Raw genomic sequence first — 24252 nt, 5'->3', positions numbered from 1 at the left:
GTTCAGAATTCCACCCCAAAACGCTTGTCTAAACGTAGCCTCAGTCACTACTTCACGGCGGAGGAAACAAAATACTGTCTACCGCTAAAAACAGCACATCCAATTGCATTGAAAGCATCTGGAATCACAACACTAGCCGACGCTTCGACTAGGTACAGGAGGGTTGATGGTGGCAGAGCAAAAGCTCTTATTTGCCAGATTTACAGTTAATTTACATGTTAAAGAGAGACTGATTGTATGTTTATAGAGAGACATTTATAAAAACAATTTAATAGTTACAGTTGATATAATTGAATAGTTCAGCCTGCATTTGTTAGATGTGATACACTGGTTTTGTAAAACCACTGGCTGGCTGCTCTAATGCTGTGAGCATCATAGACTGTTGCTTTACCATACTTGATGGTACAGAAGCTGAAGCACTAGTTTAACAATTTACGTTATGTGCAGAGAAACAAGTTAAAAACAATTTATGCACTTTCAATAAAGCGTTTAAAAAAAAACTGTTGGGAACGACGACGACTTCGTAACCTAGTTACTTTCAAAGTAACTAAGTTACTCTGATAATCAAGTAATCAGTAAAGTAACTTAGATTACTTTTTAAAGGAGTAATCAGTAATCGGATTACTTTTACAAGTAATCTGTGGCATCACTGGTCCCGACACACACGCAGTTGTGTTTGTGTGTGTGTCCCCGACTAGGGAGAGAGATGGCGCACACACATTTACACACTTCTGCAGTCCCTCCCGCCGTCTCTCTCTCCCTCTCTATCTCTCTCTCCCTCCCTCTCCTCGCTCGTTCTCTGCCTGTCAAACCCCGTTTGAGGAAGTGTTGGGTTACACTATGCCTACGTCCCCGACACACACGCAGTCAAGTTTGTGTGTGCGTGTCCCCGACGAGGGAGAGAGATGGCGCACACACATTTACACACACTTCTGCAGTCCCTCCCGCCGTCTCTCTCTCTCGCTTGCGCGCTCGTTCTCTGCCTGTGAAAACCCGTTTGAGGAAGTGTCGGGTTACACTGCACTACAACCATAGAGGGGGTGTTACTGCAAATCAGTGCTATATTAACGTCGGCAAAACCGTCAAATCAGAACAGCTTAGTTGAGTGAGGAAGGATCTCGTGAACTCGAGACTAGACTGATGAGTCAATATGGTAATTAGAGACACAGACCCATTGATACTAACCCGTATTACTATAAAACCATGCTAAACACAGAAAAAAGCCATTTATAATGCATATCTCCTTTTAAATGTATGCACTGGTATCGGATCGGTATCGGCCGATACCCAAAGCTTAGGTATCGGATCGGGAAGGAAAAAATGGTATCAGATCATCTCAAAACATCACCAGGGGCTGTTTTTTTCACAAACTAATGTAATTTAATTTCTTTTTTATACAAGTAGATTATTAATTTTAATTTCAATATAGAATATTCGTTGACAGCCCTACAAATACAATTAGTTACTGCAGACTACATCACCCCTGAGTGGAACATGGAAAGCCAAACTTTCCCCCACTGTACCGAAAACCCGTACCGAACCTTGACTTCAAAACCGAGGTACGTACCGTACCCGTACCGTGGTTTTTGTGTACCGTTACACCCCTAATACTAGCACAATCACCACAGGAGCATGTTAATACATACGAACACAAATCACCACAGAACTACATTTACTAACACAATCCTCAATCACCACAGCACTATGTTAATACATTTTAAAATGAAGCATTAGCTCATGGCAGTCCGTGGTATATGGTTATATTATATCTCAGCTAAGAGGCGTAGTTCGGTCCGACACAAAGCAGATGATCAAATAGGCTATGGCAATATGAAAGTAAGACGCACTTACTTAATTTAAACTAGGCCCTCCTGGCTGCCTGCACTGTGAGGTGGTTGCTATCCAACATACACACTAACTAGCTTGCATTCTTTTTTTCATCACAGGCTATATTGATTTCATTATTTGGCTCAAGACGTGAAGTCCTTGTGAAAGGGAATTAGAATCGTAGCTGTGGGTATACACTCATTATACCACAGCTATGAACCAATCGGATTGCTTGATTCGAGCTACCCATTCTATAATAGCTCACAACAGGTCATGGTACTATGGTTATTATATCACAGCTAAGACACCCCCTTAGTTGTGATATAATAACCATATGTTACAGCCTGAAGTGAGCTATTGTTTTTATAAAACTTAACAAGTATCTTCAATTCAAATAGTTTTTATTAGTAAATAATGATGTTCAAAATAAAATAGGCCCTCCTGGCTGCGTGCACTGCAATGGTGCTATGCAACATACACACTTAACAACTAGCTGGCATTCTTTTATCACATTGAGTTATATTGATTTAATTATTTGACTATTTATTTACATTATATTACATTTGTATGTTGCCATTTATTGTGCACCCACTGAAAAATGGTGTTTCACCCAACCAAAGTGTCTTTCTACAGGGCTCTCTGACACAGGCAGAGATGGTAGAAGAAGAAGAATGTCTTTATTTGTACAAACTAACTGCAGATCAGTTTATTGAAGAAGAGGTGCGCAAGCCAGAGCAGATGGAAAGTGTGTCTGTGTGGCAGATTTAACCCTTGTCCATTGATTACCTCAATGTGCAACAGGTGAGCAGCCACTCCCAGGTGTGATTAGCTTGACCCAGGGCAATAATAATGTAATGTTAGGCTTTTAAAGTTCAAGTGATACAGACTTGTGAATACTTATATTATACAGACCTTTTACAATAATTTTATCGTTTTTTTATTTGCATTGATAGAGGCAGTGTGTGTGTTGTATGAATGGATGGATTGTTGGATACATGCATGGTACAGAGTATACTGTGATGAAAGTCAATGTTCACGTTATTTTCTTATGGGTGACTTGTCAGTCTTAAAGTAGCTCACTTTAAATGTACCTATGTTGGACTATACTTGACCTGTTAAGCTGTAGGGTCCGCCAATTGGGGGAGTGGGGGACCCTGCTGTTTTTAATCATAAATCGATCAATACAGATTGTATTAATTAATGTTTTCTTTTTCAAATGTAGCCAAGAGTAAAGACCATAACCCTATCAAAGTGTATATTTTCAGCACTATGTTTGTTTACCGATGTTTTTAAGATTTACCGAAAATAGGAATTTATCAGGGAAAAAATGCTAATTCTATCTCTTATCGTAAAACAGTGAGGAAATGACTAAATCCAGATTTAACACTGCCATTGGAAAGAGGAGCCTTTTCCTGATAGATGTATGATTTGGCCATAATAAGGTCAAGATCAATGTCTAATGTATAGTTCAAATGGATTATAATTTATGACTATCTACAAAACCTTCTGTTTAATCATCTTCCCTTTATTAATTTGCTTAGATTCTCTGTCCACTTGATCTCAAGAAGGTGGTGCGCGCACATGGCAAAACGCTCCCGCGCACATCTGAAATCTGTCGCGCACAGAAACGTTTGTGTAAAATATGCATGTTAAATTGACTGGCGCGTTGCACCGAATGACGTTACCAAGAGAAGCCTTGCTTTCAGTGCTTTGTGGGCGTCGCTACTGCACGCTCACACAGACACACGCAACAGAGCAGGAAGCGGACAGATCCGACCAGCATCGCTGGCTCCTCACAATGTCAACGCGAATATGTACATTACAGATTAACTGCAGAGAAAATTCCCAATTTATCGTCCCGGTCGAGACTAATTGGAAGAGAGTGCAACGCGTCACGTGCAAAGCTTGACCATATGTTTCTGTGTCTAATAAAAGTGGTGGCGATCTCAAAGCTCACATGGACACAGAAAAATATTACAAACAAAGCAGTGCGAGGCGAGAGTTTGATGGCAAAGTTGACAATTGATTGAAGTATGCAGGCAGCTATACAGAGAGAGAAAGAAAATAATTAAACTATTTTGATGCCTCAAAATGATGTTTTGGTTTGATAAGATGCTTGTTATGATACAATCATTCTAAGGATGGTGTGTAATAAATGAGTTTAGTACACTAATTGCAACAAATCTGAAACTGCATAGTGCACTTTTAAATTAGTATCTTGAGGTTACTGTTTTATAATTTACATTACATTGAAAAGATACAAAGATATATTTTTTAAGCTGGATTTTCTAATACAGAAGAGGTATTATTTATTTTTCTTATTTATTTTGTCCAGTAAGACTTGAAAATATATATTTTGTCACAGGTTGATTGTTATTTTCTTGAGATTTGTCAGATTACTTTAGGCATAATGCAGCATGTTGAGTAACTTTGGTTATAGAGCGATATTATTTTGTTATATAAAATAATATAAACTAATTTTATATCCATACAGAGGAGGCATACTTTAAATATATTATAATGATAAGGCATCTTTGAGTAAACTTTGAGTATCATTAAGTATCTTGAGGCTGAAGGCAGTGTCCTCTTTAAAAAAAAATCACAATATGGTCACCCTTGAAGTCGCATTATAATTAACTTAATAAAATAATGACGAGTGAGCCTCCTAAAAAGACAAAAGTTAGTGACACGACTCACCGCCACGGCCAAAGTAAGGACTTTGCTCTGTATCGTCAATCAATGGTCAAATAAATATTTGATTAAGGAATATAATATGCCTTTTTGTATTATTTCTCTGTATCAGCTAAATTTATATATTCTTATGTTAGACATTGAGGGAAATTAAGATTCTCAGATTTTTTACAAACCGCCGCTTATCAACTAACCGGTTAATCGGCAGGTGATGTATGTTGCTCAGTAGTTGCTGATGTCTGCTCAGGAGGTTTGAGTGTTTGCTCAGACCGAAAAAAAATTAGAGGGAACATTGGCTACATCTTATCAAAAATGCAAGTACAAGTATCAAAAGTGAAAGTACAAAATGCATTCATAGTACAAAGAAATGAAACTGACAGATTGTTTTTATTCTCTCGAAGCTTTATTAAAAACTACTATAGAGGGACTTCCGGTTTGCGATGAACAGGTAGGAAACCACAGGAAAGAGCTCCCGGTCAATAAATACCAAAAAATATTCAAGGACTAAACAAGGAAGAAACAATGAACATGAGGATGAGTGAGAGAAAAGTGGTCCCAGATGAAGAAAATACACTGATAAAAAGAAACCAACACAAGGTGATCAAGCTAGCAAGATGCTAGCCGACAGCGCAGGGATACCCAGCTGGGCAGAGCAGCTACAGGCTAGTATCCAAGCTAGCATGCAAGCCAATATAGAGGCGAACCAGGCTAACGCACAGATTGGGCTAGAAGCAATGCGTGACATACAACGGAATATCGAGAAGCTCAGGGAAGAATTGAACCAAGGACAGGATGAGCTCAGAAGAAGTGAATACGAGACTCGAGACGGTTAACGAAAAGATACAGAAGCAAGAAAAAGACATAGAAGCGATAGAAGAAAGAACAGCCGAGGTAGAAGAATGGAGTACAGGAGATCCTGATAGCCACTATCGAACAACAAGAGAATGCAAGAAAAGATAACTGACATGGAGGGAAGATCAAGGAGGAACAATATACGCATATGGGGACTGAAAGAAGGGATAGAGGGAGACTCGATGACCAGGTATGTGGAAAATCGAATCCGGAAAGAGTTGGAAAAGCCAGAACTCGACAAGATGGAGATTCAAAGGGCCCACAGGGCACTGGCCCCGAAACCACAACCAGATAAACCTCAGAGCAGTTATTGTAAACGTCTTGAGATTCGAAATGAAAGAAAGCATTCTCGGAACAGCCTGGCAGGCGAAGATAGAAGTAGAAGGAAGGAAAGTGACTTTTGATCACGACTATTCAACAGAGGTGGCCAGCTATGCAGAAATAAAAATAATTCTAAAGGAGAGAAATCGGGTTCCAATCACCTATGACCTCGCTGAAGGTACACTGGTACGAAGGCACCAAACTATACAACAGCGCACAAGAGGCGACGAGGGACATGGCCCGGAGAGGATGAATGGCGCCGGGAGGAGGGGGAGAGAGACCGACGCTGATACAGAGGATGGAGAGAGCGTGCAGATGGACCAGAGTTGAGAGAGGAGGAGAGGAGGACGGGAGAGGGAAGGGAAGGGACCTGAAGCGATTCGAGGCAGATTAACAATGAAGACGGACAAAGAAACACAGGAAAAGGGGCATTGAGGGGGAGAAGTGAAGGGCCACGGTGATCCGAGGGAGGATAAGTACAAAATAGAATAAACATGAAAGACTACCCAATACATACACAGAGGATAATGGGGGATATAAGGGAGGAGTGAGAATAGCCACAACAGAGGAAGATAAATGAACAATCACTCCAATGAAAATTCATTAAGGACACGAGTCTACAACACATAGGGAATAAATATATAAACACACAGGGAACACTACACATTGGAACGATATGGAAGCATAATGGGATCACATGAGGTACATTATATATATATTTATATTAATCATTTTCGGCCATTCGGCATTCGGTTTTCGGCCAAGAATTTCCCATTCGGTGCATCCCTACTTTTGATTACATTGGTTGCCATTTTGTCACAGGAAACATTTGCCTCTAGGACATACCTGTCAACCCTCCCGTTTTTCCCGGGATTCTCCCGTATTTCACCCTTCTTTCCCGCCGTCCTCCTGTTTAAATATTTTCCCGTAAATCTCCAGTTTTTTCCCTTCATACAAAAAGGCTACATTACCCGCTGTGAAGATGACAGGCAGCAGCCTGGAGCCCCCGCCAGTAGGGAGCCCCCCCAAGGGCTGACATAATGGCTGTACTCAACAAAAGTGACCGCACTTGGTACTTGCGTTTGGTAAAAGAAATCTTCACGTGTAAATGAAACTTTCAGCCAGCAATACCTACGTATAATAAACAAGCAAAATGAAGAGGATTTATCAATCTGGAGCAGAAAAAAGATGAGGAGGATAATAAACTGTTTCTATATTTTTATAACGAGTTCAACTGACTCAATCTCAATTTCTACAGCTTACTGTCATGGCTCATTTTAAATATTCCACAACAAAACTATTCGGTACAGCCCTAGCATGTTTTGATATTGTCAATTATCTCACTTTTACTAGGTGACTAGTAAACCTGACGTCACGGATACGCTAAATTTCAGATGACTCACTTGAGTGAGGGACAATATTGTGAGATGAGAATTGGAAGAATGCGCCAAATTGAGAATTAGAGACATAGATCCTATTAATATAAGTCCACATAGCTAGAAAATAATGCTAAACACTAGAAAAGGCCATTTATAAGATGGTTCCCCTTTAAAGAAAATGTATTTAATAAAAGAAAATACTAATTTAATCAGATTAATGACTTTATTCAAATTGAGGATTTAGTTTGAGGATATGTATTGTTTTGAATTATTAAAAACGAAGGTTCGAACATCCGTTCGAAAAACCCTGACGAAGTTCAAAGCCCAAAAACAGGCTTCGGGGACAGCCCTAGTAGGTAGTAATATAATGTACTAGTCTCAATGTAAGTAGTAGCAAAGTGCATAATTGTAGAAGACGGTATGAAGGCTTGTCTTTTTTCAGATGTTGATTGAAGTGTGTTTTTAGTCAACAGCGGAAAATTGGGCGGGTTTCAGCTGGCCTGACTGGTAAGAAGTTCATTCCACCATTGTGGAGTGAGTACTGAGAATAGCCTGTTTCGCTTTGATGACCCCCCAGGAGCTCGAAGACTTGGGTATCTGAAGGAGGAAAGGAGAGCAAGAGTTGAGTGTCATGCTGATATGCAATTATATGAGAATGCATGAGACGTGATCATGTTACCCAGAGATTTGGTGTAGAGAGAGAAGAGGAGGGGTCCAAGGGCTGAGCCCTGGGGGACACCAGTCCGTAGGGCCAGACAGGGGGCAGATAGGGTGCTTCTCCATGATACTTGGTAGGAGCGGTCCTTGAGGTAGAATGACAGCCATGCCAGCACAGAGCCTACAACTCTCATTCCTGCAAGGGATGTGAGGAGGATCTGATGGTTGACTGTGTGGAAGGCTGCTGACGGGTCCACGAGAATCAGGATAGAGGAGGCCATTCGCTCTTGCTAAGTAAAGAGCCTCTGTGACTGCTATGAGGGCCGTCTCTGTGGAGTGACCAGTCTTGAAGCCTGACTGATTTGGGTGTAGGAGGTCCTTCTGATGCATATGCAGAACTGATGAGAGATGGAGAGCGGGGCAGGACAAAGGGATGGGAAGATGGTGATGGCGTGCGACATGGTGTGAGCCTCCCCATATTTGATCTGCAACGTCTAGTCTGAAATTATCGTATTTGTATGATAAAAACAAGTTGCTTGTTACAGGCACAGAAACAACCTGTTGAGAACGGGACTGGAACAGAGGGGTATAGAGGCTGCTAGAATGTTTAACTAGTGGTTTTCTTCAGAAAGACGTATTTAGGGGACCTCAAAGACTTATATTAACTTGTTGAAAAGGACTATAATAATGTCCCCTTTTAAGTAAAGGATTTGTGCCCTTCTTCCTCCACTGAATATGGGATGACTCTCTGCCCCTCGCCAGGAGCCAGAAGAAGGAGGCTGACCTGGTCAATGCCTTGGCCCAGTGGAGGACCTTGGAGGCAGCCCTCAACTCCAAAGATGCAGAGTGCACCAACCTGTTGGCAGGCAGGCGCAGACTGGACTCTGACGTGATGGACCTACAGGCCCAGCTGGCACACGTAAGGACTAGAGTTGCATGAGACTAAAGGACCATACCAGTCATTTGCAAAACCTTCCAGAAAACAAGTGATGTACAACATGTTAACATGGCATTTTAGTCGACTGTGTCGGCTTTCTTCACAGTTTATGTGGCATTTAAGACACATTTCCAGATACACTGGAAACCAATGGCAGTGATGAATTGGCAGGAAATAACTTAAACCTTTTTGTTTATGAAAAAAGAAGGGTGCCTTGATTTTTGTATCAAGGCAAGAATGACTTTGAACCCATGTGTCAAAAAGACTGCTTAAAGCCATTTTAATGGAGGACTCTGTGCTATGGAAGATTGCCACCCTTTAGCCGTGAGAGGTAACTGCACCTTGTTTAAAGGAACACGCCAACATTATGGGAAATGTGCTTGGAAGCGGATACGGACCAGCTAGCCTAGCTGTTGGCCAAAAACATTTCTCCCGGAGCTTTAAGTTAGGCTAGTGATCTGTATCCACTTCCATTAATTTGTGCTAAGCTAGGCTAGCTTTCAGCCGGGATAGCTTTCTACTGAATGCACAGAGGTATTGGTATCCATCTTCTTGTCTGACTCTGGAGAAGATGGTAAGTGCATTTCCCATAATGTTAGTGTTTCTTTTTGAACATGGAGGGTAAGATAAAACGGCAACGTTTATTCAAGCAGGGCAACTTTGTGCACTGTTTTGTATTTAATGCTGTATCCATCGGGCAAGCATAGGGCTAGTTTTGCATAAAACGCCTGTCGATTGCATACCCAAAGTTATTTGAGGTTTATTCTTGAACCACTTACTGTATAGCACATGCATGAGTCTGGTCTCCTTTGAAAGGAAACATTCTGTATTTTCTGTATAATCACGTGCTAATGTAATAGTTACAGAGGTTTGAAGTTTGAACACAAAAAGTTTAGTTTACTTAGGTCTGAATTCATTTGCAAACTGATGCCTGCAAAAGAGTTCCAGCTGAGAGGTTTGAGCTGGAAAACACGATGGGTCTATAGCCTGAAGTCTTATCTAGTACAGGTCCAAAGTTGATAACAATCCCACGGAAAATGTGTGTTTTACACATGTTTTCTTTCGTTTATCGGTAATAATTCGGTATGCTTATCCAAAATGGCTGTCCGGTCCAATACATTAAATTACGACGCACGAGCAAGTAATTCTTCTTTCTTCTTCGTCTCTCCCTTTTATCGTAGTAATCATCCCTCATGTAAAATACCGTCGGCTCCAGAATTTCATTGGCTAAAAAAATAGGATCCTCATTAGCTGTCAAATGAATGACCGAAAATAATACAACAGAAAATACAGAATGAAATTAGCAATACAATTTTAAAACGAGAAATAAAATTATAAAAAATACAATAAAATAAAAATAATGTACTATATCATACTACACTCAATCAAATTTACATAATCTCATTTTGTAATATATATATTTCAATTATTTATTCTTTACTTGCCTTGTGGATACTGGTAGCTTGTTCCAGTTGAATATGGCTCTATAACGCACTGTCGATTTAAAATTATTAGTCCTTGGTTGACTAAGTACCATTTCACACGCACATGTTGGAGGTGTCTGGGTAAAGAAAGTTACTGTAGACTCTGGAGTGATATTTAGCCCCTTTCCCTGTAAGCTAGTATGACATGTTTGGATTCCTTGCATTCATATATCACTGGCTTCACACTTAAAACCGAGTGTGGTACGGCCTTCATAAAACAGTGACGTTAATGTTTGATGATCCACCGGCTAATCAGTAGGTTTCAGAAAGTAAGGCCAAGTTAAACGTGCTATAGATTACATATTTATGTAGAGTGATCATTCATCAAAATTATTGATTCATTAATCTATCATTTAAAAAATGCTGGCGGTCCAAAATGCATGTTACTAAAAGTTATAGCACCTTTTTAAGATCATGGTGATCAATGAGGCAGTCTAATTGAAATATAAGATATGGTTCCATTTTTCAATTTTGAGATGAAAATAATGTTAGAACTAGGCCTACCAGTTAGGCTACAGTAGGGCTGTCCCGATTTCCACCTTTTGGGCTTAAAGCTTCAGTAGTAATGATCATAGAATAATCAAAGCTTCAGTAGTAATGATCATAGAATAATCAAAGCTTCAGTAGTAATGATCATAGAATAATCAAAGCTTCAGTAGTAATGATCATAGAATAATCAAAGCTTCAGTAGTAATGATCATAGAATAATCAAAGCTTCAGTAGTAATGATCATAGAATAATCAAAGCTTCATTAGTAATACTCATAGAATAATCAAAGCTTCACTCTTCTCACACAAGATCGAGTTTCAATGCAGAGGGTAAATGAGAGCTGTGGGGACATGTTTTCAGAGTTTGTATGATGTCTTGAGAAGAACTGATTTTCAAAATGAATGTATAATTTCTATGAGGCGTTTCTTATGATTATGTTTGCACATTTTTGGAGTAAAAAAATTATTCTGAATTGTCATCTATAGCATCTTTTTAACTCCTGATTAATAATATGTTCTTAGGTAAACGGGACAATTTAATTAAAAAAAATCTATAAATATGTGTGATTCAGGTAGAGGCTCTCCTAGCAGACACTAGGAGCCAGATGAACGGGGAGACGCTGAGGAGGGTGGACATTGAGAACCAGATGCAGACACTTAAAGAGCAACTGGACTTCCAGAGGAACATCAGTAAACAGGTGACACACACACACAGTCTTGTACTATTATGTCAGAGCCCTCGATTGTTTACATTTATCCCTTAACCTTAAAGTTAAACTTAATGTCTTTACACACCAGTGACCTTTTTTTCTCGATTAATCGGCATGTCAATACATTTGATCAAACTCGTATAGGCTACATGGTTAGGAACTAGCTCTATAAGCTACATGGTTAGGAACTAGCTCTATAGGCTACATGTGACTAGCCATATAGGATCTATGGTTAGCAACTAGGCTACATGGTTAGGGACTAGCCATATAGGCTACATGGAACTAGCCATGGGCTACATGGTTATGGACTAGCCATATAGGCTACATGGAACTAGCCATGGGCTACATGGTTATGGACTAGCTCTATAGGCTACATGGAAGTTAGAACTAGCCATGGGCTACATGGTTAGGAACTAGCTCTATAGGCTACAGTACATGTGACTAGCCATATAGGATCTATGGTTAGCAACTAGGCTACATGGTTAGGGACTAGCTCTGTAGGCTACATGGAACTAGCCATGGGCTACATGGTTATGGACTAGGTCTATAGGCTACATGTGACTAGCCATAGGATCTATGGTTGGCAATGGGATCATCCCTATGTTTCCCCGGGTCCTATGTTCCCTGGTTGATTGATTAATTGATTGAAAATTTTATAAATTTTTATTTGATTAATTATTAATGTCCGCCTTTTTTCAAACTGGTTAAGCTTAGGCCCTCTTTTGAAGTTGGTTAAGGTTAGAGTTTGGAATCAGGGCTGGTAGTCTAAAATGTTCAATCAATCGGGGAACATAGGACCGGGGAACATAGGACCCGGGGAACATAGATATGCTCCCTTAGCAACTAGGCTACATGGTTAGGGACTAGCTCTGTAGGCTACATGGAACTAGCCATGGGCTACATGGTTATGGACTAGCTCTATAGGCTACATGGGACTAGCCTCATGTGCTACATGTTTAGGGACTATAGCCTAACGGGTGTGGGCTACTACTGGCGTACTAGGTCTGAGTGGGACATGCTACCTAGTTACCATTTAGCCACCCCACATTCAGAAAGCGATTGCATTGTATTGGGCTACGGCGCTCTCACATTACCCTACTCATCAGTGACCATCTTTTAGGATTTCTGTGAATTTCTCAGAATTCAAATAAAATGTTAGCAAATACCACTTTAAAATATGACTGCATTTGCAATGTCCATGTCCAAAGCCCCTGTCGATTTTGTAATTGTATACGGATATAAATGTGTAATTGGTGTGTGTTAGGAGATCGATGCGATGCGGAGCCGACATGAGAGTCGTCTGGTGGAGGTGGACTCGGGGAGACAGAGGGATTTTGACAGTAAACTGTCTGAGGCCATGCAGCAGCTTCGCCAGGAACACCAGACCCAGATCACACAGTACAAAGAACAGCTGGAGAAGACCTTCAGTGCCAAGGTACTCGGGGAATCCGCTCTCTGGCTCCTGTTTATAACATGGAAATGCCATAGTGAACCTATCGTCATTGATATACTTATGCATCAAAACATTTATGAATTAATTCCCATCATTATTCATTGTATGAGCCCAGCTCCCTTTCTCATGAACAGTTTGTCATAGACTTATGAGAGGTGTCAATGAACTTGGTATAGACTACTATTTTCATTGGTCTAGGATGGTTAACCACGCCTCCATGCTTAATTGTGTAATAGTGTAACGTTGAGATACAACGCAAAGATAAACATTTGCGTCAGTTTGACAGTTGAAGACTAACAAAACGGGTGTGGAGAGAGACATAGTGCGGTCTCAACGGTGACCGTTGACATTTACAAAAACAAGACTATTTCTAAATGTAAACAAGACCATTTCTAAATGTAACCTATTCCATATCTATACATCACAGAGCATTCATAGCAGTCTTATTTCATATTCATTGTTAAAGGAACACGCCAACTTTTTGGGAAATTAAGCTTATTTGCCATCTACCCTGGAGTTAGACAAGCAGATACATACCCGTTTCTTCTCTGTGCATGTATTAGGCTTAGGGAACAGCTGCACCGTTAGCCTAGCTTAGCGTTATTCACTGGAAGTAGGTGTGCCAGTGTAGCCTAGTTCCCAACAGTCATGAAATACACTCCAAATTCAACTTAAAAACTTTCCTGTAAACATGTTGTGACCTGTGTATTTACCACATGGAGAAATGAATTTCTTTTTGTTGACATTTTTGTTTTCTAAGCCGATATACTCTGAATTCTTTTTTGCCGAACCACTGCTGCCTGGGCGCAGTGATTTACCGTACTTTTCGGACTATAAGCCGCGGCTTTTCCCCCCATTTTTCTACCCTGCGGCTTATATAACGGTGCGGCTTATATGTGACTCGATGTGACTAAACCCGAAAATGTAAAAATCTAAATATTGCTTTTTCGACCATCATTGAAATGTTATTTATCTGTTCCCTTATTTGCTAAACTTAATACAACTTGTAAATGAGTTAATTCTTGTTATTTGTCCGACAGTATTGTGTCTCAATGCTAATTACATATGGTAATTCAACATTAAAACACCTGCGGCTTATAGTCCAGTGCGGCTTATATACCGTATGTACACATCATTCAATTTAGCTGCTGCGGCTTATATTCAGGTGCGGCTTATAGTGCGAAAAGTACGGTAATCCCCTCAAAAGCCAGGTTTTTCAAAAAGCAACTTGTATAATATACTTTAGTATATAGTCAACAAAAATTCAAAACAGAAAGTGGTCCTTGACAAAACCAGTCTGTTCTGGCGATATAATCGATGGGAGAACCTTTTCCAAACATGTGGCAAGCATCTTGGATAACAGCTTGTACATATCCATGTCTAAAAGGCTGATAACCAGGTTCTTGAGGGTCTTTACCTTATTTTTTAATAGAATTGATATGGATGGAGTCTCCGCACCTACAGTACATACCATTCTACTTACATTCACATATTTCATACACACTGGGAGCTGTCCAGAAGTCTTCCACAGTTAACGACTGAGCTTGTTCTGTGTGTTTGTCGGGGAACTGTCCAGACCAATCGTGCATAGTCTTCCACAATTAACCACTGAGCTTGTTCTGTGTTTTTTCTTTTAACTTCCATCTTCTCTCTATGCCATCAGTTGGATAATGCCCAGCAGACTGCGGTGAAGAACAATGACCTGGCCTTGCTGAGGGGAGAGGAGCTGGCAGGGACCAGGATCCGCATAGACACCATGAGCACTCAGCTCACCCAGTTCCAAAAAGAGGTAGGTGGTAATACTACTACTGCTTGGCTGGGCTGGGCTTTGAAGATATTGGAGCATGTGTGTGTAATGTTATGGTTAGGGTAGGTTTAAAAGGTTTTACACATTTACAAAGGATTTTCTTTTTAAAAACCCAGCAAAATTGGAGTTATTAGTTTCTTTAAACAAAGGTAATGATAAAGTACAAAGGTAATAATAATAACTTTATTTGTATAGCACTTTTCATACAGAGGTTGCAGTTCAAAGTGCTTCACAACAGTACAAAAAAATACAGGCATGAGCGAGCATAGCAAGGTATGGTAAATCACAGTGTTTCACATTAGGATCTAGCATCCTAATAGGCTCTCTATTCAGTAATACAATTAATAAAATAGTTTAAAATGATTAAGTTTAAAAATAGTCTAAAAATTATAAAATAGAACGGACATACAACAGTAAAAATACAGGCATAAGCGAGCATAAACATTTAAAATGTGAATAGCAGTAATGAAGTGAAATGCTGCTTTTTATTTGATTATTGTAAGTGTGTTTTTCCACAAATCAGCACATTTTCAGACGACTCAGTTCAGTGAGGGTGAATATTGTGAGAGGAGAATTGGAAGAATGCGCCAATATGAGAATTAGAGACATAGATCATATTAATATAAGTTCACATAGCTAGGAAACAATGCTAAACACTCAAAAAGGCCATTTATAAGATAGTTCCCCTTTAACCTTTTCCACCTTTGTTTTATTATTAAAGGGGCCTTTTCTTGTGATTTAAAATGTTGTTTTTATTTTTATTTTTTAGTTGTGAGGTTTTAACATAAGACTGATATCTTACCTCACCTGCACATCCACTTTATAAACATTATATTGTATTTGTATTGTGTTTTTATATGTGCGAATCAAAGGAAAGTATTCCGTGCTTCCCACAGGTTGGCAGGTTACTTCTTGGTGCTGGCGATCAGTAATGGGCTGGTGTTGGGGTGAGGGGCGTTGGGAGACGGGGGTGAGGACAGAGAGGACAGGGACTGCTGCTGTCTTTGCAGGAATGACGAGTCTGAAACTTAAAGGATCATACCAGTCGTGTTGACTTGTGGGTTATAAGTCATTCTTGCCTTACGGCCCAGGACTAATAGTTTAAAATCCACAGTGCGCTATAATAATAATAATAATAATAATAATACAACTTTATTTGTATAGCACCTTTCATACAGAAACTGCAGCTCTCAAAGTGCTTCACAACAGAAAAAAAGACAGTCATAAAATGAGCACATTGCAGACATACAAATATAGAGCCATATTTAATTGGAACAAGCTATCAGTATCCACAAGGCAAGTAAAGAATACATAAAGTTTTAAAAAGTGAACTGATATAAATGCGACTGATGTACCTGGGTGGTCTACCCCAAGTAAAGTCTAATGTGTGCGAGGAAACACTGACCTATTCCTCCCTCCCTCTCCCTCCTCTCCACCACCTCTTCCTTTACTCTCTGTCCACCTCCTCTCTGCTCTCCCCGCGTGTCAGAACGGGGGACTGGAGAGCCGCGTGCGCGACCTGGAGCGGATGCTGGACAGGGAGCGTGAGGCGTGGCAGCTGAGGCTGAGCCAGAGGGAGCAGGAGATGCTCGGCATGCGCAGCAAGATGCTCGGTCAGCTGGAGGACTACGAGAACCTGCTGGATGTCAAGCTGGCCCTGGACATGGAGATCGACGCCTACAGGAAGATGCTGGAGGGAGAGGAGGAGAGGTATCGCTTTAGATTTAAATGTATTGTCATTGTACAGCACAACGAAAATAAGACAGTCCAGGTATAGGGGTGCAGTGGTGGCCTAAAGGTTGGAGGAGCAGGCTTGCATACCATATTCACACTCGCTATGAATAGAAAATGGGGGACCCTGATGTAAACAAGACAAACGTCTTTCTCTGGTCTGCATCCCCTTAACAATTGTGTGTATTGAGCCGTACTGTATTGTACCCATTCTGCAATCTGTTAAATAATGTTTTCATTCATTCATTCACACACATGAACACTTTTTCTCTCATTCTCTTAACGCTCACATACTTGTGAATCAAAGACTGTTTTCTGCCTCCATGAATAATCTGCTAAAATTATTCCTAGGCAGTAGGTTTTATGAATCTGAATATTTGTAGGTGTACAAAGGTTTCCTGAACATTTAGTGTGGATTCTGTCTGTACAGTTTTATAAATGAGGCCACGTTTCCCACACTGATGGAACGATTGCACCCGTTGTAATTCAACCAACTTGTCTGGGGAAATTAATGGATTCCGGGCAGTTTTTTTTCCAGTTGTAAATGCATGTTAAGTGCATTGTGAACCAGTTATGTTTCCCCCCCCCCCCCCCCCCCAGACTGCACCTGTCACCGGCACCGACACCCAGCCCCTCCCAGCATGCAGCAGTGTCACGGACCCGTGCACACAGTGCTCACAGGCCAAGGGGGAAGAAGAGAAAACACGAGGGGGCTTCTGGGAACTCCCCGGCCTATAAGGTGTCCCAGCATGCCACAGCTCATGGTCCCGTCACTGTGGCCGAAGTGGACCTGGAGGGACACTACATCGTTCTGAAGAACAACTCTGAAGTGGTAAAGAGACATGACATCTAATGGAGATGCATAGAAGCATGTTAGAGCTCTAATGGAGAATGACATGTATAAGCAGGGCTTGACATTAACACCCGCCCAATGCGGGTAGAATTCGGCATTGGCGTGTAACTTCTTCATTCTTCCCGCCAACGTGGCGGGTGGCATTTTTTTCTATGGGAAAAAAAAACATTGTAGTCTACAAAAGGCATCTGCAATAATTAAGTCAATCCAGGTGATACTATATAATACTACAACTCCCACGAGGACTGGGTGCGCACAGTGTGCTCATTCATTGGCCCATCCACTTCGCCCTATCGCGCGCGTCGTGTTGCTTCCGTGTGGTGTGTGTGACAGCTGAACGAACGCTGTTAACATTAATAGCTCAATTGGTTAGTACAGACAGTTAGCTAACTTAAACGTTACAATGTGGCGGCATATTGTGGGTGTGAAAAGACCGGGTGAACCAAACCATCAACAAACAAAAAATAGAAAAGATAATGAGACCGAGACCGAGACCACGAACAAAGTAGAACCCTGGTCTCAATGAAATCGGTTCAGTTGGACAAGTTGAAGCTGCTGTTCCGCAACGTTCACGCAATCGGGAAGAAAGGCAGACCATTCACCGTCTATTTGTGGATGTGCGAGTAAGTATTAGACAAACTAACATGTATTATTAAACTAATATTACGGTGTTTGTTAGCTAGCTAGCCACATTCTTTTAACATTAAGAAGCATACGGGCTCCAGACTAACACAGTCCCGTTGCAAATATTCAGCACCATGGACGGCTGCCCCAGATCTCTCTCTCGTGCTCGTTCTCTCTCTCTCTCGCGCGCTCGCTCGCTCTCTCGCTCTCGCTCTCTATACATCACGGTGGTGAAAAATGTTAGTCTGGAGCCCATTTTCACATGACTATTTTAATAATCACATTATTACCATTGTTGGGTTATGATCGGTGTATAGTGTGCATCAAACGCACTCAGTGTTAACGTTATATGAAAAATACATAGCTAAGTCATACTGTTTTTTTCTTCAGGGTAGATTAGCAGAAAGGCTTGCATGTTGGCAATACATACCGAAACATAAACTGAGCCAAGGAATTCATGTTCTACATTGCTGAGGCTGAAAGGAATAAACTTAAACAAACTATTGCCAGCACAAAGTTCCTCTCAGTCATGAGTGATGGCTCTACAGACAGTGCTGTGATGGAGGAGGAGCTGGTGTATGTGAGATGTGCAAGAGCAGGGAAGGTGGAAGTGTGCTTTGCTGGGATCCAGTCAGTTGACAAAGCAGATGCCAAAATCGTATGTCCAAACAAATGCTTGCAGTTACATTGTCCAATTACCTATATTTATTACTTTTTGGGCGAGTGTGGGGATTTTTGGCTGGTGAAAATGCTGAGTGGCTAGTGACTTTGGAAAACCACTAGCCACAGTGGCTAGTGAGCCAAAAAGTTAATGTCAAGCCCTGTGTATAAGCATGATGGAGCACTAATGGTGAATGACTCATAGGGCTGAACGATTAATCGATTTTAAATAGAAATCGTGATTTAATTTTTTATTTATTTAACCAGGAAGTCCCATTGAGATACAAGATCTCCTTTGCAAGGGAGACCTGGCCAAGATGACAGCAATAACATCACACAGCAATAACATGTGCGATACATCACACAAGAACATAATAAAAGTGCATGTATACAATACATCACATGCATGTAAACACAAAGTAGAATAGTCTACACATATAGTAAAAGTGTGACAGTATAATACAGTAATTTTGCAGTTGGGACCCGACTACAGAAAGCAGCAGCATTCTTCTTGTAGGAAGTTATGTAATAGAGATTTAAATTCACCAAGAGAGACCAGGGTGTCTAAGTGGATATGGTCCTGTAGCCCATTCCATGCCCAAGGTGTGAAGCTTGAGAAAGCTTCCTAGCTAACCCTGCTCAAGACCGAGAAAACAGCTGAGCTGAGTAAGGAAAGGGTGGGGGGGAGCGGGGCTCGGGGGGGACACGCGTCTGTCTCTCTCTACTGGTTCAATTAATGTTTAAGTAGCAAAACGTTGCACTATAAAAATGAACTGGATAGTTGATGATAATAAACATGCTGAAGTATTCTAAAAGAATTCTCATTTTCTGTGTTTTAAGGCTGTCCCCGAAGCCTGTTTTTGGGATTCGAACTTCGTCAGGGTTTTTCGAACGAACGTTCGAACATTCGTTCTTTTTTAATAATTATTTTTTTTATTTAAATATTTTTTTTATATCCTCAAACAAAATCCTCAATTTGAATAAAGTGATTAATCTGATTAAATGAGTCTTTACAAAAATAAATAAAAAATAATTTGTATCAACTTTCCAGCCCCAGACCCAGCCCAGGGAGAAGCCCCAGCCCGACTAAATCAATTAAATCAACTTTCTTTAATGAATATAACTCATAAGTTTATTTTAATACTATAATATTAGTGTAGCCTAATCTTTATCTGCAACTGTGAAGAAAAACCCCATTGGTTTAAACGGAATTAATAAAAAAAAATAATAAGAATTTATAAAAAATTCAAATGTTGATTTAGAATTCGAATGCCAAGGGCGGTCAGGTGGCGTAGCGGAGATTGCGCTCATCACCAATGCAAGAGGCTGCAGTCTCGACTCCCGGAGTCAGCATTGCTTGCGGCTTGGGCCGATCGTCATACTAACTCGTTTGGCTGAGTTAGGGGAAGGGAAGTCGTGGGTGGTAATCTGGCGTTGTGGACAGATTACCTACAGGTCAGGTCTGGGCGCCTGCTCAGCGAAAGGCAGGAAATGGTGAAGGCAGCGTGACCTCCCACGCGTTACGCTTCACCATTGAGAGCCCTCGCTGCCAGGTGAAAAAAATAGTCACTGGCTGTCGCCGCACGTGTCGGAGGAAGCGTGCGGATGACTTCAGGGTTCCCTTGTACTGACCAGTAGGAGAACATGCGCACAACAACCAGGTAGGGGAGGGGGGAATTGGCACAACGACTAAATTGGGACGGGGAGAAAACAGAAAAATCTGAGAAAGAGAGGATTAAAAAATAATAATAATAATATAAATCGCAATTGCATTATTTCCCAAAACCGCGCAGCCATATAATGACGCATATAAGCATGTTGGAGCTCTTGTGTTGAATGACGCATATAGGGAGGTGTAGTGGTTATGTCATTGCGTTTTTCGTGTTCCACCCTCTGTCCAACGCAATGTATTTCCCCATTGCCCATTTCTAAATCGTCTCGTTTAAAACGAATAAAGCATTAACATTTGCATGGTGTACCGTTCTGTGCTTATTCATCCACAATCTATAGCTCAACATGAAAATATTCGCAATTAATCATAAAAAAAGATCGCCACATTTTATTTCAACCAAAATGCTTAAACAATAATGTTAGTGATAGAAGGGAACTCATTTTGTGGAAAAATTGAAAGCTTTTGTTACAATAGCCGATAATCCATTTTCCCAATGATAAATCCCTATACGGGTGGAACAACCAGTGACGTCAGACTACACCTCCCTATTAGCATGCAAGAGCTCTCCAATGGATAATGACTAGGGATGCCCAGATCGATCGGCCAGCGATCGGTATCGGCCGATATTCACAAAAATAGTTGGATCGGGTATCGGTAAAAAAAATTAAATGGTAAAAAAATATATTTATAATAAGAAATAACAATTAACCCAGCATATATCGGTATCGGAAATTAAGAGTTGGACAATATCGGTATATCGGTAAAAAAGCCAATATGGAACATCCCTACTTGATACAAAATGTTTAGGATCGGCACTCTGTATTGGTTGATACAGATAGTTTAGGATCGGTATTGTGTATTGGCTGATGCAGAACGTTTAGGATTGGTACCTGGCTGAGTCATCCAGCTTCTCAGTCTGACCCTGGGTGCCTTCTTTATGTCTGATGCCAAGCATGTTCTTGTTGTTCCAGGAGCAGCCTCTAGGGGGCTGGGTGGTGAGAAGGACTGAGACGGGTTCAGCAGACGTCTCCTTCCACATCCCTGCATCATACGTGCTGCCTGGGGAGAAGAACCTCACTGTGAGTAGAGTATTAACCTCTTAACAGGTAGGGGTGGGAATCACCAGTTTCATCACGATACGATATCGATTCTTTGGACAACGATACGATATTTGCCGATATCACAGTCTGCCACGATACGATTCGATTCAGGTGCCTGCAATCGATATGAGACGATATTATGTGCCCATTTAACAGTCACATTTAGATCAACTCAAAAAAGGCAACATTTAAATGAAAAACAATCTATTGTTTTTAATACAAATAGACTAAGTAAAAACGTTTGGAACTCTCAACACACAACCTAAAACCCCTCCCTCTCCCAAACTGTTCCTACAATTGTTTTGTTGCATGATGATCATGAAACATTTATGTATTGTATTTTTTATGTTTAAATATCAACATTATCTGTCCATCCTCAGTAAATACTATCAATATAATACCCCTGACTTCATCTGGTCTTTTCAAACGCACACACACAGAGAATGCCCCTAACCCAGTCCCCAGTCCCCACACACAGAATGCCCCCCCTTCCCCAGTCCCCCTCCTCTCTCCTGTTCTCTCTCAGGGTTAGCTGCTTAGCTTAGTTAGCGTAAGCAGCTAACGTAACATTAATTTGGGTCTTTAGCGCGACGTGGGCATAAAGGAATGGCGACGATGCAAAGCATGTTAGATGCATTTGACCCGTTGCGGGAAAAAACTGCACAGACTTATATCGGGTCGCAAAATAGACGCCCTGCTCTGCTGTACATAGCTACACAGCGTTTCACACTACTGGGCGGATACGACTTGCCGGATTTTCAAAATAAGAGTATCGCAATATGAACCGTTGTTTTTACGTTGCATCGATCCTATTTGATTATTGATAATAGATCGACGATCTGGATCGATGTATCGTCCCACCCCTATTAACAGGCAGCCAGAAAAGTGGCCATTTCTTTTACTTGAACTTGGACTGCATACTTTCTTTGCAAAGCTAAGCTTTATACATGAACTTATAGCACATACATGAGCCTAGTCTCTTTTGAAAGATAACATTCTGAAGTTACTAATGCAAAAAAGGAAAATCACTTTTAGTGCTAACCAGTGACACAAAAAAAGCTCTCAAATCCATTTCCTCATCCACGGCCGTTCATTCTGAAGTGTGATTCATTTATGGTTTTCACTCATCAACTTTCACCTAGATCCCTTATTCGCACTCCCCCGCCCCCCCCACGTGGGGTATCGTTGGAAAGGTACACTCATTGGCTTCCATGTGTAGTGTCGTTTTTAGATATTAAACATGCAAGTGTAATTCACATTTAAAAATGCTCGTAATTGTTTTTAGATATGCAAGGTGTAAGTGTATGTTCTGTAAAATATAATTCACACTTTAATTTCTTGCATGCAATTCAAAGCATTTTAGAGTTCCTTCAAAAGTATTTTATGTAAACTGAAGAGTGTGTGTGTGTGTCAGATCTGGGCTGCTGACGCAGAGGTAGAACCCTATATGGGGGACCTGGTCCTGCAGAACCACAGGAGCTGGGGCTCGGTCAGGGATGTCAAGGTGGCCCTGCTCAACCCCAGTGAGGAGGTAACCAACACTAACTGCTAGTCTTTATTTTATCATCTGTTTAGTCAGGTTTTCTTTGTTTTTTTTGTTCCGGTTTTTATTTGTCTGTCAGCATGATGGCACTAGAGAAAATAACATGTTTTTTTTTTTTGATCCACTTTTTGATCCACTTTTTCTCCCATTTTCTATATTTTTTTCTCCCATCCCAATTTCGTATCATCCAATTCAACCCTCCCCTGTCACGAACGCTGTTTCTTGCCTCCCACAAGCCGGCTGCAATGTGGACTAAAGGTGCTCCCATAGTCCAGCAGACTGTACACAGAGCAGACTCCGCGGATGTCCGCGCGGCTCTTTGAGCCTTCATAGTCGAGCAGATCTCAGCGGACGTCCGCGGTCTATTTCCTACATTTCTCGCACCAGTTTTACTACATTTCCCACAATTCTGTCTGTTCTGCTGTACTGGCAGATCACTCGGGAACATTATCAGCGAGAGAGCGAGAGAGAGAGAGAGCGAGAGAGAGAGAGAGAGAGAGCTTCACGGGCTCATCTCTCTCCTCGCGCCACCAATCGCTCGTGCGGCGTCACATTAAATGCAGTTCGATGTCAACCAAAACGCCCAGCAGCGTTTTGTGTGACACCAAGTCAGCGGCGCGGATGTCCGCGCGTCAGAAAATAGGAGCTTCCCACCTGTGGGTCTGCTGTCCGCATAGATCAAAGCTCAAAGTCTGCGCGGACGTCCGCGCGGACATCCGCGGAGTCCGCTCTGTGTACAGTCTGCTGGACTATGGGAGCGCCTTAAGTCATACATAGCACAAGTCCCCTCCGGTACTTGAGGTAACAGCAGTCGCATCTTTTCACCTGCGCAGCTCGATCTCTCAGTGGCGAGGAGTAACGCGTGGGAGGCTCACGCTGCCCCCGACACTTCCTGATTCTACTGCGCAGGCGCACCAACCGACCTGTAGGAGTCGCTGTCCACAACGCCCCCCGATCCCCACCCATCAGTTTCCCACCCCCTAATACGGCCAATGTGTATTAGTATGAACGACCAGCTAAACTGAAAGCAATGTGGAGCGCTGGGCTCGAACAGGCAAGCCCAGCGTCTCCGTCATTCGTGGTGAGTGCCTTGCCCACTACGCCACGTAGCCGCCCCAGAAAATAACATGTTTTAAAAGAAATTGTGAATAATCCTGTACGGGTTGCTACCCTGATCATTAATACAGAGGTGTTGCTACCCTGATCATTAACACAGAGCTGATCATTAACAGAGGTTCTGCTACCCTGATCATTAACACAGAGCTGATCATTAACAGAGGTGCTGCTACCCTGATCATTAACACAGAGCTGATCATTAAGAGGTGTTGCTACCCTGATCATTAACACAGAGGTGTTGCTACCCTGATCATTAACACAGAGGTGTTGCTACCCTGATCATTAACACAGAGCTGATCATTAACAGAGGTGCTGCTACCCTGATCATTAACACAGAGCTGATCATT

General features: G+C 41.4%; 1 protein-coding gene across 3 annotated transcripts in view; it reads left to right on the top strand.

Moving 5' to 3' along the window:
- The window catches only part of lmnl3 (lamin L3), a gene marked incomplete at its 5' end in the record, with an annotated part of 47051 nt that overhangs the window by 7558 nt on the left and 15241 nt on the right, over window positions 1-24252 (top strand). For all 3 annotated transcript variants that reach the window (XM_084324763.1, XM_084324761.1, XM_084324762.1), the window contains 8 exons: window positions 8490-8646; window positions 11209-11334; window positions 12611-12781; window positions 14463-14588; window positions 16096-16316; window positions 16938-17169; window positions 21118-21225; window positions 22661-22777. In XM_084324763.1, the coding sequence (XP_084180889.1) occupies window positions 8490-8646; window positions 11209-11334; window positions 12611-12781; window positions 14463-14588; window positions 16096-16316; window positions 16938-17169; window positions 21118-21225; window positions 22661-22777 (1258 nt within the window). The remainder of the gene's footprint in view (window positions 1-8489; window positions 8647-11208; window positions 11335-12610; window positions 12782-14462; window positions 14589-16095; window positions 16317-16937; window positions 17170-21117; window positions 21226-22660; window positions 22778-24252) is intronic.

This window comes from Notolepis coatsorum, assembly GCF_963971535.1.
Source record: "Notolepis coatsorum genome assembly, chromosome: 11".
Taxonomy (NCBI): Eukaryota; Metazoa; Chordata; class Actinopteri; order Aulopiformes; family Paralepididae; genus Notolepis; species Notolepis coatsorum.
The sequence above is the reverse complement of the archived record's forward strand: the minus strand, read 5'-3'. Positions and strand labels throughout refer to the sequence as shown.